Here is a 25,374-nt window from a genome sequence, read left to right on the forward strand (position 1 = left end):
AAGGACTGTCGCACATAAGGTTGTACGTCAGTCATTATATTTTTTTTTTTTTTTTTTTTTTTTTTTTTTTTTTTTTTTTTCTCCATGCAAAGGATCTTGGATATAAACAATACTACATTGCGTGAGTAGGTGAGTACGTTGAGCACAAGGAGAGGCGAGAACATACTCTGTTTGTCTCCATGAAACTGCATGGGAGGTCTAAATCTACTTCCCCCTATTCTTATACATTTGCTCTAAATCACTCCACGTCAAGCCCACCTTTTCGGCTATCTGTGCGGCACCCTTCTCTTCGCTGATAAGCGTGTCTGTACCATTGATTGATACGATAGTAGCTGCACCGTGGAGGATTAGATATTTCATGAAGAAGGCCGCTTCGACGGAGGTCTTCTTCGAAGCCACATAGAGCGGTGTTTGACCGTTTGCGCGTCCGGAAGCAGAACAGAAGTTGATGGGCGCCTCAAGCCGCAGCAGATGCTCCGCCAAAGCCACTGAGCAGCTGGATCGGGCCACTCGAAGCAGCAATGTGCCTAAAATATCCCAGGACATATATCGCCGGAATTGCGTCAGGAGGCACTTGATTCTGGTCTCCTTCAGCGCACTGCCCTGGACCTCCGTAAACAAAGATTGTCTAAGAAGCATGGTAAACAGATTGTCCCTATGGTGGGGTCTGATGCGTAGCTTCTCCACTTCCCTTTGTAGGTACCTTTCCCATCGAGTAAAGATATCCTCTCGCCTCACTTTCACGACCACCTTCATCATATTGGGCCAGTCTCCTAATGAAAGGTTACCATACGCCCATTCGGACAAGTCAGCATCTTCGCTCGCCACCGCAGCGGCCAAGACCTTGAATGGTACTTTTGTCTCCGTGGTCACCGGTGCGAGGAGCTCGGTGAGCGCGAGTGACCCCTGTTCAGCCGCCATCAGTCGAGCATGCGCGATGACCTCCGGCTTCAGCTTCTTCCCCGCCTGAGAGCAGAGCAGACGCCGTACAAGGTCAATGTTCTCTTCAGCAAGCAGGACAAAGAGCAAGGGCTGGGCTTCTTCGGGATCAAGGGCGTCAAAGTTGCCTTCACCCCCTGCCGCGGCCCCCGCGGCCGCCTGAGCGTCGCGTGCGGCGGAGATATGGTGTTTTTGCCAGTGCCGTTGTCGGCTGGCTTCCGAATCGAAGCCAATGCTCGAGAACTCGCAGCTCGGAACGACGCATTTCAACGGCCGGCCGTGGTTCTCAATATGTTGCTCGCGTTCGTCGGCGGAGGGAAAGCCACGTCGGCTTCGTGTACAGAACACGTACGTGCATCGGAAGAGCTGAGGACCGTATTGCCGCTCCAAGCCTGGACGGCAGTCTGGCATCGACAATAGTATCTCGTGCTGTTCGCGCAGCCGAATCAACATTTGTGACGTGATTAATGGATCTTTGTTGATCCACGACTCGTCTGTTGGTCATTTCCAGGGTCAATAGCGGGAGCAGATACGGCGGATAGACCCGCAAGCAGTGGACGTTGATCTTGCTTACTATTTTTCATGTTCCAGCCCCATCGTCTCTCATTCGAGTGAAACTTTTTGGCTCCACAGATAATAGCATTCGAATCTAAGTCTTCATCATTCACGCGAGACCCCTTCTGATCCACCGTCAGCCCCTGCAGAGGTTCGGTTGTGATGAAATCGGAATTCTGGAGTTTCCGTGAGACTCTCTCCAGCAAACGACCCAACAACTTGTCCCTTTGAGGATCAGACTTTTCTCGCTTGACTGAGATAATATCGTGAAGAAGGACCGGCCAGTAGAAGCTCGCATAATCGTAAAGTCGAAAACGGCCGTGCCGTATCTGTTCTTGAATATCCCCCTCGTCCAGGTCGAGATCGACAATCCCGGACGTGAGATAGGCCATCAAACTATTCAGCAAGTCGAGAGTAGCGACGTGCTTATCGATATAGTGCGAAATACTTGGACTGAAGAGGTATCTGTCGCATGCGTCAAGTTCATTGGGTCAGCAGTGATGTTCTTTCCAAGACATTGATTGGAGTCTCGACTAACACCTCGACTGTGAAATGAACAAACTGCAGTTTCCCATCGGCAACTTCGATGATTGGACCGCACAGTTGAACGAAATCAACACTGACAAGATCTCCGGTAACTGCACTGGTCATTCGGCCATTTTCATCGAGATCAATAGATAAAGCCTGTTCCATCTCCCAAACGGTCAACGGAATAGGCGCACATCCAATCCAGCCCAATATCTTCCTGCTTCGCTCACGTCTTCGTGTAGGAAGGTCACTGATTCTTTGTAAAATGCGGTGATATCTGGGGGTAGGGGTGGTTAGGTCATTCAGTCTCTGGCATATGGCTTTCTATGGGATCATGCTCACGCATCGTTCAGATCCTCGGGAAGAGCTTTCAGTTCGCGGCGAATGTCATCAAGGCTGACTATGCCTTGTAAATTGTCCAGCACAATCCTCGCATATAGGAACATGCCTGAGCGTGAAAGGCAGCTCTCATCAGCATACATACCAAAGAAGGACTGCTAAGGGGTCGACATGATCATGCATTACCCACCTGCAGCTTTAGCGGCCAACGGAGACAAAAGACCACGCAATTCAGTCTCCATGGAGGGACTACAACCCAAGCTACTGATCCAGTCGTGGGCCCGGTGGTCAACGTAATGCTGAATGCTTCCTGCGTTCCGATCATTCACCTTGATTGTGAAAGCATTCTTCTCGAGTCTCCGTGAGATATCACCTTCTGGACGACAGCTGATCAGGATCCGCAAGTCGCGACGTTCCTTCGCGATCTCTTCCAATCGCTCTAGGAGGACCTGTCTCTCATGCTCATCCATTTCATCCAAGCCATCGATCATGATATACATTTGACTTGCTGTTTTCAAGTAGGCCTTTAGAAGCTCCGTCACGTACAGCGTGTTCCCGCGCAATTCGCGTTCTTTCGCCTCCACCAAGATAGCCTGCAAGTCATGATCCTCCTCTGCCGCCTGGAATATCATGGATTGAAGGACCCCTAGCGCAGTGGTAGTCTTTTTCGCGGCGTGACTCACCAAGGCGAACAGAACCCGGTGACGCTCACGGGCACGACCCACAGCTGCAGCGCACAGATATGTTTTCCCCGCCCCTGGCATGCCTTGCAGCCAAAGGTATTGAGGTGCCTGCGTGGAGACATCAAACCACTCAGAGAATGCAGCGTCCCGAAAGAGCCACTTCGCACAGCCGGCGACGGATCGGTTCCGGATCCAATCTAACCGGTCATCGAATAGGAAGGGTGCGACATGCCCTTTCAGACCAGTAAACCTCTGCAGGCTATGGGATCTTTGCATCTCGGAGAACTGCTCGAGCGATTTCACGCGAGCCTGTTGAGCTTCACTAACGTCAAGAAGCGTGACCTCGTTCCGAATCAAGGTCGCATGCAACTCGATATTACTCACGACCACATCGAGTTTCTTCTGGTAGCTAGGCCAGATTGCCTCGAACATTTGTTTCCAACCTACGCCGTAGTAAGCGGGCCGGATACTGGCATGTGTATAGTAAAAAAGTGCCGGAAATAAAGGGATCTACTCACGCCGCTTCCGAAAAAAGTCCAGGTTCACACGGTAAAATTCCAGGAGATCCCCGTAGAACAAGGCCATTGCGGCCCGGATGGCGTCACTCCACTCAAAAACGCTCAATGCCATGGCGAACTGAGGAAGAGCGTAGCCGACCTTCACCATTGTGTCTGCCACCCGGTCAAAGGCGCTGGTCAGCTGACTGGACAACTGCAAAAGCAGCTTGATCGGGCCCCAGATTAGCGCGAGTTCTGGCTTGACTTGGAGTAAGACTTCGATGACTCCACTATATGACGATAGGCGCTCGAGGAAGGGTCTAATACGGGCGAGATTTCGGAGGCCTGCCTTGCCTGCAGCCTCTTCTTGAAGCTTCGCAGTCAAATTATAGACTTCATCGATGCTATTAGAGGCGAGGATCTCATTATAAAGATTGGGATCGTTCAAGTGGCTGCGGAAAGACTGCTGGGCCTGGTGGAAGATCTCCAGAGCCGGATCATTTAGTGCCATAATGGTCTCAATGAGAAAAGTGGAGTTGGGCTGAGAAGCCTGCTGATTCCGTAGCGGCGAGGGGATCTTACTTATATTTGGCTGATCGGGTGCAAAGACACAAGAAACCTGGCAGTGAAAAATAAAACAGAGGCCTCCAATTGGCTCAAACTGCTCATTTCGTGATTCAGCAACTGCGCCACCCCAAGTTCCGAACTAATTTGGTTCAAGTGCTAGTCAGGGGTGCGCTAGTTGGGGATAAAAAGCGTTATCGGAACCCTCTTCCGCCTTGAACCTCCGGCAGCGGCAGCAGTCGGAAGAAATATCCACGATGACCATACCAGGGAAGCGAAACTGCACCCTTCAACCGGCGGAGAGGGGTGCCAAAAAGCAGAGACATGATCTGGGTAACTCTGAAGCCATTGTACGCGGCAACTTCATAGACTTGACGCTTAACGATGAGGACAACGATGAAAACGCTCATGTGGCAGGCGCTTTGGAAGTGACCTCCTCCAGCACGGTCAATGGGTCTTTGATTCACCAAACAAGCCGTCCTTCTTTCTCATACTCTCCTCATATAGTGGATAAGGCCTATGATACTTGTTTTGGAATGGTGATCACAAGCAAATATGATCTAATTTCCTATGAAAGATAGGCTGACGGAACCTCCCAGCTCTGCATGCGTGCAACCGCCTCCGATGAAGGACAACTCCCCGTCGGATGTACCCCTGCAACCCTCATCTTTGAACGTGATGTGGTGCGCGTCATGATAGGTACTGAGAAGCGCGTGGCGATTCTCGTTACCAAAGCGCTGTGGTCTTTGACCACCAAATTTGCTGTTACGCTGCACGCGACGATCTGCGGCCGAAGACCGAAACTAGCTGCGACCAAAGATAAGTTGAGCAAACGTACTAACAGCCTGATTGCCACTTCAAAGATCAAGTATTACTCGCTCCGAGTCTTCATTTACGGATTTTCCAGGCAAAAAAAGGAGATCGGAGACTATCTGGCAGGAAAGGAGTTGTTTCTGCAACATCCTCATCCGTCGGAGATCGACAGCGACGTAAAGTATGTGAATCCCCAATACCTGCTCCCACCAGGTAAGGAGGAGATGCCTCCACCCAGCCAGCTATCAATCGCGACGTGTTGCGCGGTTCGTGAGAGTCCGGGAGCGGACGCGCTGAGTGAAGATATAAGGGCGAGATTATACCAGATTTTCGACACTGCCTCGGCTAACCGGGGGATAAGGTTGGATATTCAGCCCAGTACCCGTCTTACAACGGTGCTGAAAAGGTCTTCGCCTTGTCCAAGCCCATATCACGGGACACTCTCCACTAACTATGACGCGATAGGCATCAACTTGAGGCGCTGATCATGATGGTAGACAAGGAGACAGGGGTCTTTGAGGATTCTCAATTTCCATCTATTTGGGTACCTTTCAGAAGCCCTGGTGGGGGGTTTCGGTAGGGCTCCCTCATTTTGACACGTTCCAAGCATTAAAGTGAAGTTCCAAACAATCAGCAGCTGATCTCCGATAGATACCAGAACATAGTTACCCAGCTGTTCAGTATGGAGCGGCCGGCACCCGTCGGGGGCGGGATCCTGGCGGACGTATGAGTATTCCCCGAGTCCAAGGCACACAACCTATGTCTGACGCTGCACAGGATATGGGACTAGGGAAGACCCTGTCAGCCCTTGCGCTTGTCTGCAACTCGCTCGATCGGCACCAGAAAAGTGCTGCCTTGACCGGGGTTCCTAAGGGCACCCTTATTGTGACGCCTAAGTCAAGTATGGTTCTGCCAGCTCTCTGAAGCTCAAATCCTCATGAGAAGCATGGCTAACTCTCCATAGCAATATACGGATGGGAGTTACAAATCAAAAGGTAGGAGCCTTTTGCTTTTGGCCTCAACAATTGCTTCCTTGTTGATGGAGGGTATACAAAACATCCAGGCTGATCCCTGCTAGGCATATTCATCCGGAGCAGATACAGTGGTTGACCTACCATGGATCTAAACGTCACGAGCTTGACAAGAGCCTGGATAAGTACGATGCTGTGCTGACTACCTACGACACGCTCAATGCAGAAGGGGAAGAAGGCTTGTTGCTCAACCACGAGTGGCAACGAATAATTCTTGACGAAGGTTTGTGTAGCTCCCGGGCGATTAGTCGGGTCTCACGCTAACATTGTGTGCCGTGGGAAAATGTGCACAGCCCATCGAATACGAAACTCATCATCAAAGACCTTCAGCACCGTCTGCGCCCTGCAAGCCCAATACCGGTGGTGTCTCACCGGCACGCCTCTCCAAAACCGCCTGGCCGATTTCGGTGCGCTACTGGAATTTATACGAGTTCCGCCGTTCGAGTCCCCAGGCTCATTTAATAGGCTGATCGTGGATTCCATATCGGAGAATAAAGACAGAAGCTTTGACCTTCTGAGGGGTGTGGTTACTGCAACTTGTTTACGACGAACAAAAACAAGTTATGCAGCGGAGCTCCGCTTGCCCCGGAAGACCGAGCTCGTCGAGAGAGTGCACATGGATAAAGAGGACAGGGAGCTCTATGAGTTCTTCAAGCGCTATTCCTTCCTCACAGCTGGAAAGGCAGTATCGTCGCAAAAAGGGGCTGGAGCTAACATCCTTGTGCTAATCCATCATCTCCGACTGATCTGCAATCACGGTGTGGCCCTCCTTCCCAAAGCTGCCCTCATCGCGTGGCACGAGCGCGATGACACCTCCCTGACCTGGAGAACTCTGGAATCGGAGACAGTTAAGTGTGCCATCTGTGCTCAGCCAGTCGAAGAGAATCGCTCCAGTGATTCCTTGCTGGAGGAAGTGGGCTGCGGACATTTCATTTGCGAAAGTTGTACTACGGAAAACAATAGCCCGCCGTCGTGCCCCAAATGTGAAGCAAATCAATGCCGCAGCTCATCGCCGACCCCTACTAGTTTCACGCACCCTCTTGCAGTAGGTCATGCTCCCTCGGCCAAGCTTAGGGCGCTGCTGCGCAACATCACCCAAAGTCGGAGTATCTCCGATAAGAATGGAGTCCAGACGAAATGGTATGGAAACAACAGCCCTCATGGGTCTTTCCAGTATAGAGTATAGTCGGATAAGCTGACCATGGCACCTCTAACAGTGTAATTTTCAGTTACTGGACTAAGATGTTAGACCTCATCGCGACCGCGCTCACCGAAAACCATCTGACGTTCCGGCGCATCGATGGACAATCGTCTCTTAGTGAGCGCAAGGAAGCACTGAGTGTTTTCGATAGCGATTCGCAGTGCAACATCATGCTTGCAAGTGTTGGAGCAGCGGGCGAGGGGTGCGTATTCAACTCTCGTTCTCACATTCTTTCTCGAAAACCGAACAACTCTCTTATACACCCAATTCAGGATTGATCTTACAGCGGCAAGCTCCATCCATATTGTGGAACCTCAGTGGAACCCGATGGCAGAAGCACAAGCTATCGACCGCGTTCATCGCATTGGACAAGAACGAGATGTGGAAGTTGTTCGGTACATCACAAGCGAGTCAATCGAGTCGGTAAGATATGCCCTGCGCTGAACATGACAGCGCCCTGGCTGACGGGAAGCCACCTAGTATGTTCAATGGATCCAAAGGGACAAACTCAGATTAATTAGCAAAGCTCTTTCTTCTGCCGAACAATGTGCTGAAAACGTGACAGAAAAGCGGTGGAAAGTGAGTATCTATGTTTACCTTCGATTCCTAATAGATCTTGAATCTACCTGTTGCAGAAGCTAATGCTATCCCAATAGAAAATGCTGCAGTATTTAAAATAGCATGTCATGGCAGTTCAGACTTCCTGTTCAAAATCTTCATACAGGAAACATCGAATCATGCTAGATATTGTAACGGCCCCAATGTCTATTCCTACAATTCCAGGTAAAGGTCCAGGCAGTCTATTAGTAATATGATGCCATGAGAAGTGATGGATGCTACACATCAGAATTTGCGTGGGTGGCCGGTAACCACCAGTCGGTTTTACTATTATCTGTTTCTCTAACTTGAAATCCATGTATACTATTACCAATTTATATGTAGCTTCCACGGTTATTTTCACGGTGTGCTACTGATGTCCAACCGCGATTACATAGATGTCGCGTATCTGTGACCGTGCGATCTGGCATTATCAATGATTCTGCACGATTCCTTTTCTTCGTCTCCCTTAGGATAACGTGACTTCGTCTTCCACCGAGGGATGCAATCCGGTCGTGAGAGGAATAGTGATGTGCTATTTCGTTGACATAACGATGAACGTACCGCAAGTGAATAGGTGGCTAGTACATGGATGGTTGTATAAGTGGGATTCAGAGGATAAGAATAGGGTAATATAATATGAAATAAAGGGGGGAAAATATGACAAAAACATACAACAGAAGGGATTCGCTGGTGGTCACCCACCCAACTACTAACCTCCCGGCGTGTGGCTTAAGTACGGCTGAGCGGACGGGAAGCCCTGTTTTCCACACCCTGTGGTCGTATGTGCTTGATACATTTTATGGCTGGATTATATTACGCAATATGGTTTTACACAAGAAGAGCACAATGAGAAGTTACAAATACCATCCACTGCCTTCTATTTTGCGTGTGGGTGAAGCCCCATCGGTCGAGGAAGGAATGCGGAAATTTGGCACGGATGCCAAACCCCTGATCTTGCACGAGCATAAACTGGACTTGACAAACACTCATCACAATACAGACGATCATGATTTACTTATTGCACCAGGCTTTTCCGGTGACCAGGTTTTTTCATCGAATCGGATAGTCCATCCCGGTCCCAGTCTGCGTAAGTACTAGTGGCAGTATATGTAAAGTGCCTGCGGAACACAAAGCAATGAGATAGATGCAGAAATCATGATCATGATTTGGGATTCATCTCTTGGATAAAACATAGCTAGACAGTACCATGATCCCGAGAAACTCCGGACGAACAACTGACTCGGGGCGTAGGGTAAACTAGGAAGTCTATCTGACTACCGGGGGAAATGAACGGAATTGAACGGGGGACGACAGTTGATAATTTACGGACTGTTGGTAGAATTGAGTGAAATTTTACTGAACATCCAGGTAGGTAGGCGTATAGGGACGTTCAGGCACCAGAGACTAGATAGATTCTGATGATGACCTCCATTCTCTGTGATCGCATGTCGTAATCTCTTCTTCCAAAATCATTATATACTGGGGTTCTTATACAAACATGAAGCTAATGCATTAAGGTTCTGATGATGTCCTCGAGTTGGCAAGTATCTATCACCCCGGGAAGGGGAGGCCTGATACATACTTCAATCGAAGAAAGCGCCATCCCTTCACAGATAAGAGACTGCATGCAAAACCACAGAGTAACTTTCTCTAATACAAGGGAGAACACACCCCTCCAACTAAGCCGCATAGTCTTACAGAAGCCTCTAGCAGCGGAAACGATCTACAATCGCGGCACCTTACCCTACACAGTAGCTTGTTTCCGAGACTTATGCATACATGCCGACCATCAACATTATTCGCCAAAAAGTATATCATACAGTCAAAACAGCCCGTCCGAGGGACCCATCAAAGTTCTAGATGCATCATACACGGCACACATCTGCAACTAAAATATTATCAGTCTGCCGATCGCGACCATACCCCTCAGTCGTTTGGGATAAGTTGCCTATGCTTATGCCCAGTCCCAGTCTCAATTCAACTCTCTGAGCTATGATTTCCGACTTTTTCTATAGAGACAACGAGCTTTGAATTGGTTACAATCATGCCACCATCCAACGAATTCCGCCTCGGAGTCGACGTAGGCGGTACCTTCACTGACGTGTGCGTCTTCACTCCGAATGGGGAGACAGTCCGCGCCAAAGTCCCCACCACGCCTAATCAAACGATCGGGATCAGACACGGAATCGCGAAGGTGCGACGCATTCTCAAGGAACGGTATGACTGGAATGGTACATTCAGGTTCATTCATCATGGTACCACGACGGCGACGAATGCCGTGTTGGAAGGCAAAGGGGCGCGGACTGCCTTGGTGGTCACGGCTGGGCATAAAGATATTCTGGCTGTGAGGCGGTCGCAAATCCCTGGGGGTCTTGGGGCTTGGCTTTACTATACCCCTCCTGAGCCGCCGGTGCCGCTGGAGAGGGTAATTCAGTGTGTGGAGAGGATGTCGGTCGGTGGGGAGACGGTGGTGGAGGTTGATGTAGAGAGGCTGAGAGGGGATTTGCTGGAGTTGGTGGAGAGAGAGAGGCCAGAGGCGGTGGCGGTTTCGTTGCTGAGTTCGTATAGGAATCCTGCTCATGAGGAGGCTGTTGCGAAGATAATTCGAGAGGTATGTGGTCCGGGGGTGGCGGTCAATTGCTCGAGTGAAGTGTTGCGGGAGGTGGGCGAGTATGAGCGGACGGTCACGACTTGTACCAATGCTTTGGTGAAGCCGGTGATGCAGAATTACTTGCGCGAGCTGTCCGAGCAGTTGGCGTCGGAGACACAGGCGATTCGGGTGTTGAAGAGTGATGGTGGCTTGACGAGTGTTGGCCTGGCGGGGGAATTCCCTGTGAATATCTTGATGTCTGGGCCGGCTGGAGGAGCCAAAGGCGTGGCTGATGCGGTCGCTCGAAGCACCCCGTACAAGAACCTTATCACTCTCGACATGGGAGGGACGTCGACGGACTGTGCGCTCATTTTGGAGGGGAAGCCGCGTATCCGTCGGGATACTGTGGTCGATACCCTAACGGTTCGTGCACCGGCCGTGGATATTCATACCGTTGGGGCTGGAGGTGGCTCAATCGCAACATATATGGAGGTCACTGAGACCTTGCGGGTTGGACCAGAGAGTTCTGGGGCAGCGCCAGGTCCAGCATGTTATGGAAAGGGGGGGACCGAAGCGACGGTGACCGATGCAAATCTCGTCCTGGGATACTTACCCCATACCCTATTGGGTGGTGAATTCTGCTTGGATACAGAGGCAGCAAATACCGCGGTTCAGAAACTTGCCACCGCAATGGGACTACCTCTAAGACAGACGGCAGAGGACATAATCAACATTGTCAATGAAACAATGTATGGTGCTGTTCGATTGGTCTCTGTCGAACAGGGATATGATCCAAGAGACTTTGCACTCGTTGCGTTCGGCGGTGCTGGACCATTGCATGCCAATGCAGTGGGAAAGCTTCTAGGTGCATGGCCAGTCATCGTACCTCCGTCTCCAGGCATCCTGTGTGCACAAGGCGATCTGACAACCAAGTTGAGTCATGAGCAGTCCGTCACCTTCACTCGGATGGTGAGAGATACCTCGTCGGAGGAACTGCGATATCAGGTGGAAGAACTGGAAAAGCACTGCGAACAGATAATGAGAGACTCTTGTGGTTCAGACTGGCCTATGCCATTGGTTGCCACGTACGAGGTTGATGTCCGATACAAAGGGCAGGCCCTGGCCATCACTATCAATCTCTCGCACGACGAAATCCAACTGAACGACCAGGCTTGGCGCCGTGTATTACAAGACGCTTTCAACAAAAAACATCAGCAGCAGTTTGGCTACTGTCTTCCTGGCTTTGAACTCGAGCTGATGCGTATCGGCGTAATACTCGAGGACGGCTCATCAGATGTGGAGCTGACAGTGGTCCCTAAGGCACAATCTAGCGAGCCTCCATCCACGGCCGTCATTGGCACGCAGGTTATAATCATTGAGGGCCGAGAGCAGCTAGCGACAGTGTGGGAGCGAGAAAAAATCACGCTCGAAGGTATCCGGGTTACAGGACCCTGCATCATCACGGAAATGGACAGTAACACACTGATTCTTCCCGGCTATTCAGGTGAGATCGATCGCCTGGGTAATATTCTCATCCTGCCAATTGCAGAGCAACCACCCCCAACGACGCAACATACCTCGGAATCGGCAGTAGAATTGATGCGCAGTAATCCGCTCATCGCAACTCTGATATCCTCTTCACTGGCATGCATTCGTGGCGAGATGGATAAGTTGATGCTCCGCTGCAGCATGTCCCCTGCTATCCGCGAGCAGCAAGATGAATTCAACGTCATCACAACTGCAGAGGGCAAGATGCTCGTGGGCCAATTCGGCAGCTTCATCAAAGAGTTCCTTGGGGTATGGACGGGGAGTATCGAAGAAGGTGATGTTTTCATTACCAATGACACATACATGGTCAAGGGTGCTGTCAGTCACTTGAACGATGTGATTATCATCCTTCCCATCTTCCATGAACATCGGTTGATTGGCTGGGCTTCTCAATTCGGACACTTGACCGATGTTGGCGGCATGGTTCCGGGGAGCATGTCCATCAACGCCACCTCCATCTATGATGATGGAGTTCAGGTTCCATGCATCAAGCTCTACTCCCAAGGTGTGATGAACAGCGACCTGGTTGATCTGCTATGTCGAAACTCCCGCCAACCAGCGTGGTATCGATCGGATCTAACGGCTCTAGTGACGGCATGTCGCATGGCAGCAACGCGCATCTCCGAGCTGGCCACCCGCTTCGGAACCGAGGTTTATCTAGCTGCCTGTCAGGAGCTTCTGCATCGGAATCGAACTGGCCTAGCCAAGATTGTTGAGCGTCAATTCGACGATAAACTCAGCACATTTACCGACTTCGTCGACGATGACGGCCACGGCGTCGGACCCTGGGCCGTAGCATGTTCGATGCAGAAAACCAGCGCTGGGGGGTTAAAATTCGACTGGAGTGGTACTTCTCCGCAGAGCGAGCACAGCATCAACTTTTATCTCTCGGAGACCATGTTCAAGATGCTGGTGGGATACTACCTCATTGCCGCTGCCGCTCCGGGAACAGTCATCAACGACGGGTTCCACGACCTCATTGAAGTACATATCCCCGAAGGCACCGTTCTAAAGCCAGTCCGGCCCGCCCCAATTTCTTGTCGCACTCACTTCCTAGGCCGGACCATGGACGTGATCCAGGCGCTGATCGGGCAGAAGAACGATGCCTATGTAGCGGCAGCTGGGTTCAGCGATTCGCCCCATTTCTTCTACTCCGGATACTATCCCACTGGAGAATGGTATCAACTATATCAGATTGGCTTTGGTGGGGTTCCGGCTCGAGCAGCAGGCGATGGACTGGATTGTCATTGCTTGTTCCCCGCCATCAAGTCAATCCCAACGGAGAGCATCGAGCTGAATTACCCCCTTCGGATTGAGGCAAACGAGAGCGTCGCGGACAGTGGTGGCCCGGGATACTTCCGAGGAGGCAATGCACAACGAACCCTCTATCGATTCCTAGCGAGGGGGGAGATCAGTTTGCATGATGATCGGTGGTTCACGAAGCCATGGGGTCTCAAAGGGGGAAAACCGGGACAGCGTTCGCGGAAGATCTTATATCGGTACTCTCGCAGTGCTGATAGTCCAGTTACGGAGACCCTGCCGTCAAAATGCGACCATGTACGTGTTGATCCGGGGGATTTGTTAGAATGGGTGACGTGGGGAGGTGGTGGATTGGGCGATCCTCTTGCTAGACCCGCTGAGCGAGTTGCAATGGATGTCCGTCGGAAATTGGTGACGGTGGAGGGTGCACACAATGGGTATGGTGTTTTGCTCGATGATGATGGGATGGTCTGTACTCTGGAAACAGAAGAATTGAGGGCAGATATGCGGAGCCTTTTGACAGAGGGCATCATCTATGACCGCGGAGGCAGTCTGGACGAGCTGCAAAAGTCATGTTTACAAGAAACGGGGCAGCAAGCCCCGATCCCACTATGGGAAACTGAGCCATATGGACCACACACGGGCCTGGAGTATGTGAAGCAGTGGTATGCCACGAAGCAGGAGGAGAGGGGGTGGGAATTGGAGTAATGCTTCATGGGTGGCAGATGTCACTGCATGACAGTTCACCTGAGTTCTTTTATCTACCAGGCCTTTGCACACTTGGCCCTCAAATGCTCATAGAAGTTGTCGTATCAGACTGTCATTCAATAAGATCTGTATTTCCGACAAGGTCACATAGTCAACATTATCATAATAGCACGGTGCAGTGGCTTCATTGGTTTATTTCACCACCATTCAGCTTATGGAATCGCTTTGGTACGCTGAAACTCCGGTCTCCTGAGATCTCTGCACGATAGCGATGGACTGGTTCATGATCCGCGGCCCAAAGCCGAGCTTTCTCCGTAGCGCATATTGTGTTTGTACAATGGGTTAGAGTATAGTTACAGGGTCGGATTAGAGTGAATGGATGTACTAATCTCACTCTCATACTTTATTGGTCTGAAAGCCTGCTCGGTAAGTTCAAATTGAGGCATTGCATTCAGACAGTCATGTTGCGTGTGGGCGACTACTGCCGCAGGCGGTGTCCCTTTCTGTGCCTGGGACAGCCTGAAATGAAAACGCCACAGCTCAACTACCACCATTTATTTATTTACCTACTATGAGCAGACGATTGGGGTTATTATTGGTATTTCCATTGCAGTTGTGAATTTCCTTACATATAGTTGGGGAGTAATCATTCTTTCCCAATGTCAATCTACTAGCACTGTTGTTCCCGACGAACAAAAGCCCTACCCGATTATATATAACGAGTGGATGTACCGAGACTAAACCACAGTAATCTTGACTATCAGCACATAGACCAGCACTGGACGAATAATAGCTCTCTAGATACCATGTAAACAATTTTTATATACACCCCATCTCATTCACTAACCAACCGACCCGCCCCAGAGCACCCTCCACACCATTTCTGGAATCCTCTGTCATTCCCAACCCACAGAAGAGAAGGCACCAATTTAGTAGAAGCTCACATATGCTAGAGTCCCATATAACCCATTGCATAGAAAGGTCTAGTACATACGACCATAGGGTGTGGAAAACAGGGCTTCCCGTCCGCTCAGCCGTACTTAAGCCACACGCCGGGAGGTTAGTAGTTGGGTGGGTGACCACCAGCGAATCCCTTCTGTTGTATGTTTTTGCTTTGATTTTTTTTCTTCATATATTTCGCTAGTGAGTATGCTTCTTGTTTCTTGTAACTTTAACTATAAGAATCGTAGGTTGGCCCGTGCCCTACTAGACGATGCAGTCTTAGCGGTCAAGTTCATGGTTTGGTTGAACGTGGTACGTAGTAGTTGTGATGAGTCTCAATTCGCAGTGAGTCGGGGTTACTAGTATATACCACTACGAAGTACCTGAGAAACACAAAGGGCACACCCAATGGAGAAATGATGCCGTCAATAATTCCAGATGTAGGGTTCCAAGCAGTCAGTATGCTTGGAAGCGATTTGATTAGAATATAAGTGGTACTAGGTCAGGATAGCCTCGACCAACGCCTAGCGGGCTGCATGCTGTCAAGCAAGGTATTTAGACATCGTATTAGTCCTTGCAATTTGGTATTTCCCGGGAAATCGACCATAGTCACTACCATGGGTATAAGCACTACTAATGAAACATATCCTCCTGTCAAAGGCATCCGTGTACCGCCATGCACATCAATAAATAGTGTAAGGTATTCGAAAGAACTGCCCCAGCCGAGAGAAGATAAAGAATAGTAAATAGTATGAAAATAGAAAAAATAAACCCCCTTTCCACAAAGCGTATAAAGCGTAAGATACCATAACCACCCAAACTCCAAGCCCCCGTCGTAGGAAAACGTCTCAAGAACTCCGAAACCAGACCCTCTATGACCAGCATGAGACTAACCGCATTACTTTTTGCCTTTCCGGATATCCAGAACTCGTGATCTTTACTCCGGAGCAGCATGATACTTCTCGGTAGCTGAGCGGAACAATTCCTGTTGTTGCCGTAGAAGCTCCTCCTCGGACAACCCGCTTTGCTCCATCTTGCTCTGCTTCTTCTCTCGTGACTAGTGTAATCCATCCATGTCAGCGGGACAATACCACAAATTGAGGAAGCGTGTCAGCCACATACCTTCAGCTGCTCTTTATGTTCCTCCGCGACGGCAAGCACATCGGGGATGTAGTCGCTGAAACCGAGATCACGAAGGGCGCGTTCGACATGTTCGCAGGCGATAGTCTTCTTGGCTTCCTTTTCGCTGATGTCGTTGGCCTCGGAGGAGATCAAGGTGATGAATTCGACGCAGCATTCCATGAGGAGATCGCGGGCATCTTTGGAGAAAGTCTGGCCGGATGAGGGAGGTAGGATCTCGGTGATGATCTTTTGGACCGTCGCTGTATAGTTTGCGATTTAGTATATGATGTATATTCGGTTATGTTTTATACTGAATCCGGTGAAAACAAAGCAAGGAGTGACGGCCCCGTCGACCTCGAATGTGGTGGAGTTGATGCGACGCGACAACACGGAGGAAGGCGACATACCTTTAGGTAGCGACAAGTCGTCGTTGGCTAGTAGCAAAAGCGCGAGTTAGCTCGATACCTTGATTTTGCGCGAGGAAAGAATCTGGAATAAAACTTACCACTAAATTCGCGATCTGACATGTTGGGCGACAAGGAAGGAACTAGGCGAAACGCGCGTTCTGCACAGTGGTGGAAGTTGGCTCCAGATTGGAAATGTATGTATTGTGACGGTGCGCGGGGAGCAACTGGTTGGTATAAATAGCTTGCGATTAAATCCCGGCGCGGAGGGACTCGTCACGGAACGGAAGAACCGCCCGGCAGAAACATACCGCCTCTGGGGTTTTTAATCTCGGTTCACAGCTTTTTTTCGGTTCATGATTTCTTCACTCATGCAGTGCTCTTCGCACAACAGAAAGTGAAAAATGGCTTCACTTTTCTTGTTTTGCTTGCTCAATTCTTGAAACTTCTCAAGGAACTAACTTCAATGGTATGTATTTCACCCTTTTCTCCCTTATTTGCCTTCAATTATCATGATGAACATCGTTGTCGCCCCTATCATACCATCTATGGTGACGTACACTGTCCAAGCCAAACGGACCACTGAAATATTTCCTCACATTCGGAATTTGCCAATCAGTCTTTGCATTGTACATTGCTGACTTATTCAAAGAATCTAGGTGCAGAATCTGCAAATCGCTTATCACGACCACACAATACCCCATTTCGATATCCGTAAGGTATGCGATAATAATTTTTTCTATGCGTCCACAACTTTTTTACATGATGATCACATTACATTCCATGCTAAGTATGAAGGTTCACGCCTAATGCTTCCGAAATGTAACCTGCTTTTCATCTTTCGGCTGATTTGTATTCTATTTCGCAATATATTCTATATTGAGTCTTGTTGACGGTATATACTGACTGTCTTCATAAGAATAATCTAGTTGTAATCTACTCTTGGAACGCCTCAAGAGCCTTGTCGTTCCACCTAGTTTTATCATTAGCTTTATTTTGAAATGAAGAGATTTCAGATCACTTACGTGAAGAATTTCCCAGTAAGCTCGTTAGGAGCGTCCAACACAAGCTTGGCCATAACATGACCGGGCTGCTCTGGCTTAAGGAGCTTGCCATCCTTGTGGACCGTCGTAAACTTGGCATGCATCTGCGGCTCCAGAGTCGTAGCGTGGTCCTCACGCAGCTCCCGCTGCATCTCGGTGTCAACCATACCAGGCCGGATAGAAATCGTAGTAACCTCGGGTTCTTCCTCTCCCAAGCTCAAAGCGAGGTGGTTCATAGCCGCCTTGGTCGCACCGTAAAGAGCCCATCCTCTATAAGCCGTGACTGCAGCACCCGACGAAGTGAAGATGATTTTTCCCTTGGATTCACGGAGGGCGGGAAGACCGGCTTTGATCTGAGCAGATAGCAATAACAATGCGTTAGCTATGGAGATCCATTGATGTATCACTATCCGCGGTAAATTCGGAAACTCGCACTTACGAAAGCAGTGAGACTGATAAAGTTCACGTCGAACGCGTGCTTCCATTGCGCGAAATCGGCATCCTTGACCTTGCCTACTTGTCCGAGCATGCCGTGGTTGAGGACCATGCCGTCCAGACGGCCGAAGGACTTGAGAGCCAGATCCACGGCCTTCTGACCGAGGGAGAAATCGGCCAGGTCTCCATTGAGCACTTCGACCTGTTTGCTGTATTGCTCCTTGAGCTTCTCGAGGGGTTCGCGACTACGAGCGATCACGACAACATTGTGGGATTGGGGTGCGGTGAGGAGGTATTTCGCGATGGCGAGGCCGATTCCTGGGTGTGCGAGTGTGGTCAGTGACTGCGGGGTTGAGGTTGCGGGTGAATTAGGTTTGGGAATATTGGATGGGTTGAACAATATTACCTCGAGAGGCACCGGTAACGATGATAGTCTTGCTCGACATTGTGCTTGGTTTGTGTGACGATGGAACTGGTCTGGTTGCACAGCAAGTGGCTGAATAAATGGATGCTATGACGAGAGTGGGGGTGGATGCTCTCGTATCGGACCGGCCACTTGCCTTCCAAGAACGGACGGGCCGACGGAGGGTTTAGTGACTACGAGAGCTCATGTGCCATATCCCCCGTGCAATTGACCCTCTGAATGCGCTTCCACGTCCATTACCACTGAAGGACAAACTTGCTCTATCCATCGAGTTGATCGCTTTATCAAACCCATCTGCTGGAGATGTGACGTATGTGCGCGATCTGGCTCAGGTAGTAAGGACATGGAAATTGTTCTTATTCTTCAGGTGTCTAATAAATTTACAGAGTACCTGATTGATGAGCGAATGTGTTGAGCTCTATCACCTACTCGCTGCGTAGAGTAAATGAACTAACTGTGTTATACTGAGCAGCTGTCTGCATGAGAAACATACTTCCGATAACCTTAATTCGACAATTATGAAGGAGTTGGCGGGTTCCCCTCGACACATCAGGATACTGAGGGCTGCATAGAGAGCTATGACAATTGACCCAGCGGATGGCCAAAATAGACCTAAACCACAATGTGAATGCTAGTATACTAAGAATAGCTGGATGCGAAGGTATTCGAAAGGTTACACTGGTTCCCGCGGAACACAACCTTGTACAAGCCTGTTTTCGTTCTGTACTTAGTATGGAGCAGCGACTCGGCAGTAGTGGTACCATCCAAGAGAATGGCATCTTGATGGGAAAAGTATCCCCTTCAGTGTTCATGTGACTAAGATATAGAATATTACTTACTATGACAAGGAGAGTTGTGAGATGCCGCGAGCTTTGGCGCTCATGAAACGAGGGGGAACGTGGGGTCTTTGTCGGCAATTTATCCGCTGTTTTATGTATGACGCTAGTCAAATGCACTGCCATAGACCTTCTAGACTTGAATAGTACCGATATTATTATATTTCCCAAGTCACGCTATTCCCAGACTTTTGACAAGTTCCTTGAAGTAATTGTTTCTTGAGAGGTTGACTTTCCCGCGGGAAAGATATACTATGGTTGAGTGGAGCCCGTGGAAAGGAATAATAAAACATACTATAGCATCATCCTACTAGTATGTATACTCCAGTCTCTATAATTGGTAAGAAGCGGAATCTATATTCCACTGACCGACTTTGATATTGAAATATGTGGCTAATCAGTCCCCCAATGGCCTCCACTCAGCCACAGGCATGAATCGAAATGGCTTGTATATACCACGCCTATATCCTTTAGGGTCCAGAAATCAATTCCCAAATGCAAATGCCATTCTATGAACAGAGCACGTCTTAGAAAATTCTAGAATATCTGCCAAGGGCCTAAACAATCTGGAGAGAACCCACTGTATCATGAAGCCCGTGGGGTAACTATACTTTTTTCCGGTACCCTGAGTAGGGCGTATGGGTCTACCACTCAAGGTGAGGGTAGTCTCAACTCTTGCTTCTCATGACAAGTAATTGAGTACAGCGCATTGAAATAATCGCACAAGCATATATTTCTTCTAGATAATGTATTTTCCATCAATTTTCAGGGGAGGGACGAAGACCCGGAAACGTCTGGCCCTCCGGAATCGGCAGGCCGTCCGAGTTCGGAACGCTATCTCTAAGCAACAACATCACGCAAGAGAGCAAGATGGCTTGCTCTATCTGAAGTTCAAGATAGATACATTATCAAGATGATGCATCCTCATGCTTGTTAATACAAGGTGAACCGGCCCGGTCAACTCGGGAAGAGTGCCGGTTCGATAAGGGCAAATGGCAGCGGGCAGCGTGCACAGTTCCTCGGAAATCATCATTCAAAGGGCGTGATCCACTCTGTTCATCGAATCGACTGTCCCGGATCTACCCCGCCATGGAGTTCTGGAGATATCCACTCCCACTGCTACTTTATATAAATTTGACAGCGACCCAACTGGAGAGTGTTGAGATACAAAAGTTCAGATCAAAAATCGTGTTGTGGTTGCGTAACTTGGGCGCAATCGTTACCCGGAAACCCTCATAAAAGTCATAGCCCCATTCCAACATGCCTACCGTCATTCTTGGAGGAGGTATCATTGGCTCCTCAATTGCCTACTATCTCTCTCAAAGCCAACCGCAAGAAGAAATCCATGTTATTGAATCAGCATCTGAGCTGTTCTGCTCTGCGTCTGGTTACGCTGCTGGCTTCCTAGCCAAGGATTGGTTTGCGCCTTCTCTCGCGCCATTGGGAGAGCTGTCTTTCAACCTACACGAGTCTCTTGCTGCCGAGCACGGTGGAAGGCGGAAATGGGGTTACATGAAAGGTGTGGCGCTGAGCTTAGGCTCCGTGAACAACCAGGGAGGTGCTCGTGGCGACGATTGGCTTCGTGCAGGTACAAGTCGCGCAGAGACAGCCGCAGGCACAAGTCAGTACGGGGAACCCGAGGTCCCAGAATGGGTGACACGGCAGCAGGGGGCGAAGGTAGAGCAAATCAGTGATAAGAACACCACCGGTCAAGTGTAAGGCTGATTAAATCTTTTCGCAATGAAGCAAATATACTGATGATTCTTAGTGATCCCTTGAGGTTGTGCAGGTTCCTCATGGACAGCTGTACGTCACGGGGTGTCAAGCTCCACTACCCAACAAAAGCTTCGTCGCTTGTTAGGAACGCGGCCGGGACCATCACCGGCGTCAGAATCGTGAACTTGAACACAAAATCCGAGTCTACTATCCCCTGTACGAATCTGGTTGTCTGCGCTGGACCGTGGACACCGCAGGTCTTCCGTGACCTGTTCCCATTCTCCAAAGTTGCACTTCCTATATATCCACTCGCTGGATATTCTTTGGTCCTCCATTCCCCTAGACATACTCTGGAACACGAGCAGGAAAAGTATCATGGGGAGACGCATGCGTTGTTCACGACGTGGCCGCCATCCTGCGGCTTCAGCCCGGAGTTGTTCTCTCGGGAAGGAAGGGAAATCTACATTGCGGGCCTGAATACCAAGACAATCCCGCTTCCGGAACGAGCGGACGACTCTCATAAGTCGATGGACCAAAAGGAGATGGATAGATTGAAGGCGGCGTCCGTTCGCCTGCTTGGAAAACTTGCAGAAGGCGAAACGGAATCGACCGACGAAACCCCGAACGTCAACGACCTGAAGATAGTCCGCGAAGGCCTTTGTTTCCGTCCTGCTTCAGATCGTGGTACACCTTTTGTGGGGAGAATTGACGACAGCTTGTTGGGAAGTGACATCAACACCAGCGCAGGAAGCAGGAAGGGTGGAGTGTTTGTTGCTTCAGGTCATGGCCCTTGGGGAATCTCGCTTGCTCTTGGAACTGGCAAGGTCATTGCCGATTTGGTGGAAGGGGTCCAGCCTGCTGTAGATATCAGCGGGCTGGGGGTGAGCCGTAGAGGCTTGGAACGTATATAGTCAGCTTTGCATCCATAAACGTACAGAGTGGCTAGATTTCCTCAATAGAATCATAATAAAGACTTTTCCTTGGCTAGTGAACTATAAACGAATAGTAATTCAACCCAAAGTTAATTAATCGCAAATAAAAAGCTGAGTAAGGTGCATGCTGAATATGGAAGCCTCAGGCACCAGAAGCTTCTCCGAGATTAGTCAGCGCGGCCGCCACGAGATCGAAGCTCTCCAGAATCTGCAATCAAGAGCTGGGGAAACCACGTCGCGCTAACATATTTGCTCTGCGTTGTTGCAGCCTTCGCGTACTCTCCATCTCCTGTAGCTCTTGAACCTCTCCACCTATCCTCTTTCCTATCACCGCCCATTAAACCATCTCCGCGAACCGAGCTCGGCGCAACACGATTCACCATGGCCAACTATCTCGCCTCCATCTTCGGTACAGAGCAGGACAAGGTCAACTGCTCTTTCTACTACAAAATCGGAGCTTGCAGACATGGCGACCGCTGCTCCCGGAAGCACGTCAAGCCGTCATACTCTCAGACAATCCTGATGCCGAACATGTACCAGAATCCCGCGTACGACCCGAAGAGCAAGATGAACCCCAGTCAGCTACAGAATCACTTTGATGCTTTCTACGAGGATGTGTGGTGCGAGATGTGCAAGTACGGCGAGTTGGAGGAATTGGTCGTCTGTGATAACAACAATGACCGTGAGTCGCAACCTTTCATTTATCCCTTCCCCGGATAGTAGGAAGATATAGGCTAACAATACATCCCCTCTTTGATAGACCTCATTGGAAATGTCTACGCGCGTTTCAAATACGAAGAAGATGCCCAAGCGGCCTGCGACGCTTTGAATTCACGATGGTACGCGGCACGACCCATATATTGTGAATTATCACCGGTTACGGATTTCCGAGAAGCATGTTGTCGGTTAAATAGCGGCGAGGGGTGTGTACGTGGTGGATTCTGCAATTTCATTCATCGGAAGGACCCCAGCAACGAGTTGGACCGGGATCTTCGTCTCAGTACGAAGAAGTGGCTGAAGGAGCGTGGCAGGGATGCGAGAAGTGTCAGCCGCAGTCCTAGTCCGGAGCCGACCCGGAGGAGGTACTAGGGGGGAGGAGAATCTGTGATTTGGAATGTCCTTTGTGTTGTTCTATATGCGGCGTTGGGGGAGAATGACCATCATCTGTCAGCTGTATTTCTATTCTAGTTTCTTTACGCTATGATATCAACTGCATTTGCGATATCCGCAATATGGTTCTGGATTGTGTTTAGGAATGAAACCAAGTTCTTCTATTTGGTAGTATACTCTGTATTCATCGTATCTATAAAAAGTAATTAACGCTGCTAGAAATTATCATCGAATTCATAAACATTGGATGCCACAAAGAACCTCCAGTCTTGGCATCCAGAACCAATAAACGCGGGGCCGCCGGCGCGTCCATCGCGTCGTCCATCGCATCCAATTTCTTTGTCCAGTCCATCCATTCATATACTCCCCGCTTAAAAGAGCTACCAAAACCCCTCCAATCCACAAGGAACTCCGCAATGCACAACCTCACCATATAAGCACCAAACCCACGATCTCCTCTCCCAAATACCCCAACCAACTACACCCAAAAATGCCCCGATACGCAGAAGACCACGAGCGCTACGATGACAGCAACCGCGCATTCCTTCAAGCCTTCATGGCGCGGTCCACCATGACCTTTTCAGAAGCAAAGCCGGTCCTGGCTGCGATATTTTCTGTCAGAGGTATTCTCCATACCATATATCTTACGCCAGAATATCAAAGGAGATCCACATCAATTACTCTAACATCAAACCCTCTACATCTAGACGACGAACAAGTCTCACCCGAAGACATAACAGAAGACGACCTCCAGACCTACATCGCAGCCGCCAACAGCGCCATATCCCCCTTCGACCTCGAAATCCGGAGCATACTACCCCAGATTGAGATCAACAACAATGACCCCAACGCACCCCCTCCCCCAGCTCCGGAGAGAGTCTACGCCCTCGTCAACACAACCAGCGACGCCCTGACCCAGCTCGCGACCACCTACTCCGCCGACGAAATCGCCTTCGTGAAGCGCATTCTCGACGCCATGTTCGACACATACAACACCCGCCGCCAGGAAGCAATGGTCATAAGTAGTATGCAGGCGCTGCAGCTAGCCAAGGCAGGTGCAGGGGACGCAAACCGACGGGAATCAGGGACACAACAGCAGCAAGCGACGCAGGGAGGCGCAGCGCAGTCGTTAACGATGACGCAGGCGGAGACGATGCTGAAGCAGCTTGTCGAGCAGGGGTGGTTTGAGAAGAGTAGGAAGGGGTATTATCGGTTGAGTCCGCGGGGGTTGATGGAGTTGAGGGGGTGGTTGGTGGCGGCGTATAATGATGAGGGGATTAGGAAGATTAAGTTCTGTGCTGCGTGTCGGGATATCATTACTGCGGTGAGTAGTTCGAAGTTCTATTCGCGTGGGAGTGTTGGCTAATGAACTTTTTTGTGTTTGTGTATAGGGCCAACGATGCGGCGACCGCGATTGTACTGGACGATTGCATGATCACTGCATGCGGAATTTCTTTCGTATGCAAAAGTCCGAGACTTGTCCTGTGTGCAAGAGTGCCTGGCCGGGTGATAGGTTTGTGGGTGAGCGCGCTATCACTATGTCTGATCCGGCTGCCCAGAGGGCTAGACGCTCGGCTGCGAATACTCAGCAGGCGGAGGCTGGGCCTAGCACGCAGTTCACGTTGCCGGAATTGGATGTTGAAGATGAAGCGCATGGTGGTGAGGAAGAGGCTGGGGGTGATTGAAGGGGATGAGCGATGATTATTGTTATCATCATCATACCTTAGGCTGCCTTGGAGCATGTCGCGAGGCACTCAAGACGGCCATGACGCTCTTCGGATGCAACTTCGAGGGTCGGAGACTTCGAGGACTCGGACCCATAGGACGCAGGGTCATACCAAGATACACCTGCGAGGACCCCCGGACGGGGAGGATACTTCCTTGATGTAGTACGTTGAGGGGATCGGCTGACGCTCATCAACAACTGGCCTGTTCACCAGTCGATCCTAGTTGAACGACCACTCAGTGTGACCACTATCTACAGACCACCATATCTGGTATACGTCGAAGACGGTCATTATAGATGGCCACAGCTTTGAAAGAAGGGGAATATGGGCAATTTGCCTCATTAGATACCACAATTTATAAACTTGAAGCTATTCAATGTTCTCTTCTATACAGACTTCGTCATTCCAGACTACAATAAACTTGTGTTGGCTGCGACCTACTACGATAGTCTACTACCTCTGATTGCTGATCTCGCATTTACTTGGATGCTTTCAAATTTATTTCAGTGGCATTATTATCATACTATCATCACTATCGTAAAGCATTAGAAACATTAAAACACATTAGAGTATTATCGTGATATTGCACGTCCCATCATCCCCTCTTTTTGTCATTTCTCTTTTTCCTTTATTTTCTCTTCTTTAGTGTTTTTTCCACCTTTTTTTTTGGTTTTGCAGGATTTCTTTTTTTTCTTTTTTTTTTTTTTTTTTTTTTTTTTTTTTTTTTTTTTTTTTTTTTTTTTTTTTTTTTTTTTTTTTTTTTTTTTTTTTTTTTTTTTTTTTTCTTTCTTTTTTTCTTTCCTTTCCTTTCTTTTTCTGTTCTTTTT

At 49.5% G+C, this 25,374-nt stretch overlaps 8 protein-coding genes across 8 annotated transcripts; 5 read left to right on the forward strand and 3 right to left on the reverse strand.

Moving 5' to 3' along the window:
• Window positions 1–158: 158 nt before the first annotated feature.
• Window positions 159–4,052, reverse strand: BO85DRAFT_513156 (NACHT domain protein; the record flags this gene model as incomplete). The annotated part of the gene is made up of 6 exons (XM_025664692.1): window positions 159–1,433; window positions 1,514–1,959; window positions 2,033–2,299; window positions 2,365–2,470; window positions 2,552–3,487; window positions 3,563–4,052. The coding sequence occupies 6 exons, from the start codon at window positions 4,050–4,052 to the stop codon at window positions 205–207; spliced, it is 3,474 nt and encodes a 1,157-aa protein (XP_025516752.1). The 3' UTR covers window positions 159–204.
• Window positions 4,053–4,362: 310 nt separating this feature from the next.
• BO85DRAFT_513159 (DEAD/DEAH box helicase) lies at window positions 4,363–7,830 on the forward strand (the record flags this gene model as incomplete). Its single annotated transcript, XM_025664693.1, has 12 exons — window positions 4,363–4,644; window positions 4,705–5,324; window positions 5,384–5,494; window positions 5,570–5,642; window positions 5,696–5,819; window positions 5,883–5,913; window positions 5,997–6,172; window positions 6,243–7,089; window positions 7,167–7,352; window positions 7,423–7,573; window positions 7,631–7,729; window positions 7,807–7,830. 12 exons carry the CDS (start codon window positions 4,363–4,365, stop codon window positions 7,828–7,830), a joined length of 2,724 nt encoding a protein of 907 aa, XP_025516753.1.
• Window positions 7,831–9,593: 1,763 nt separating this feature from the next.
• Window positions 9,594–13,953, forward strand: BO85DRAFT_513173 (hydantoinase/oxoprolinase). The gene has a single exon (XM_025664694.1). It carries the CDS (start codon window positions 9,795–9,797, stop codon window positions 13,854–13,856), a length of 4,062 nt encoding a protein of 1,353 aa, XP_025516754.1. The 5' UTR covers window positions 9,594–9,794; the 3' UTR covers window positions 13,857–13,953.
• A 1,782-nt stretch (window positions 13,954–15,735) lies between these two features.
• Window positions 15,736–16,447, reverse strand: nctB (negative cofactor 2 transcription regulator complex subunit NCB2; the record flags this gene model as incomplete). The annotated part of the gene is made up of 4 exons (XM_025655953.1): window positions 15,736–15,855; window positions 15,921–16,180; window positions 16,232–16,354; window positions 16,426–16,447. 4 exons carry the CDS (start codon window positions 16,445–16,447, stop codon window positions 15,736–15,738), a joined length of 525 nt encoding a protein of 174 aa, XP_025516755.1.
• Window positions 16,448–17,137: 690 nt separating this feature from the next.
• Window positions 17,138–18,323, reverse strand: BO85DRAFT_448811 (SDR family oxidoreductase). The gene is made up of 4 exons (XM_025660026.1): window positions 18,209–18,323; window positions 17,807–18,120; window positions 17,350–17,720; window positions 17,138–17,297 (listed from the first exon to the last, which is right to left on the reverse strand). Exons 1-4 carry the CDS (start codon window positions 18,246–18,248, stop codon window positions 17,261–17,263), a joined length of 762 nt encoding a protein of 253 aa, XP_025516756.1. The 5' UTR covers window positions 18,249–18,323; the 3' UTR covers window positions 17,138–17,260.
• Window positions 18,324–19,946: 1,623 nt separating this feature from the next.
• BO85DRAFT_419757 (NAD(P)/FAD-dependent oxidoreductase) lies at window positions 19,947–21,753 on the forward strand. The gene is made up of 2 exons (XM_025657872.1): window positions 19,947–20,777; window positions 20,831–21,753. Exons 1-2 carry the CDS (start codon window positions 20,323–20,325, stop codon window positions 21,687–21,689), a joined length of 1,314 nt encoding a protein of 437 aa, XP_025516757.1. The 5' UTR covers window positions 19,947–20,322; the 3' UTR covers window positions 21,690–21,753.
• A 185-nt stretch (window positions 21,754–21,938) lies between these two features.
• BO85DRAFT_419760 (zinc finger CCCH domain-containing RNA-binding protein) lies at window positions 21,939–22,990 on the forward strand. The gene is made up of 2 exons (XM_025657873.1): window positions 21,939–22,392; window positions 22,471–22,990. The coding sequence occupies exons 1-2, from the start codon at window positions 22,092–22,094 to the stop codon at window positions 22,797–22,799; spliced, it is 630 nt and encodes a 209-aa protein (XP_025516758.1). The 5' UTR covers window positions 21,939–22,091; the 3' UTR covers window positions 22,800–22,990.
• A 183-nt stretch (window positions 22,991–23,173) lies between these two features.
• Window positions 23,174–24,992, forward strand: BO85DRAFT_448815 (non-structural maintenance of chromosomes element 1 family protein). The gene is made up of 3 exons (XM_025660027.1): window positions 23,174–23,443; window positions 23,528–24,144; window positions 24,212–24,992. The coding sequence occupies exons 1-3, from the start codon at window positions 23,311–23,313 to the stop codon at window positions 24,503–24,505; spliced, it is 1,044 nt and encodes a 347-aa protein (XP_025516759.1). The 5' UTR covers window positions 23,174–23,310; the 3' UTR covers window positions 24,506–24,992.
• Window positions 24,993–25,374: the final 382 nt, after the last annotated feature.

The sequence above is a fragment of the Aspergillus piperis genome, assembly GCF_003184755.1.
Source record: "Aspergillus piperis CBS 112811 unplaced genomic scaffold BO85scaffold_7, whole genome shotgun sequence".
Taxonomy (NCBI): domain Eukaryota; kingdom Fungi; phylum Ascomycota; class Eurotiomycetes; order Eurotiales; family Aspergillaceae; genus Aspergillus; species Aspergillus piperis.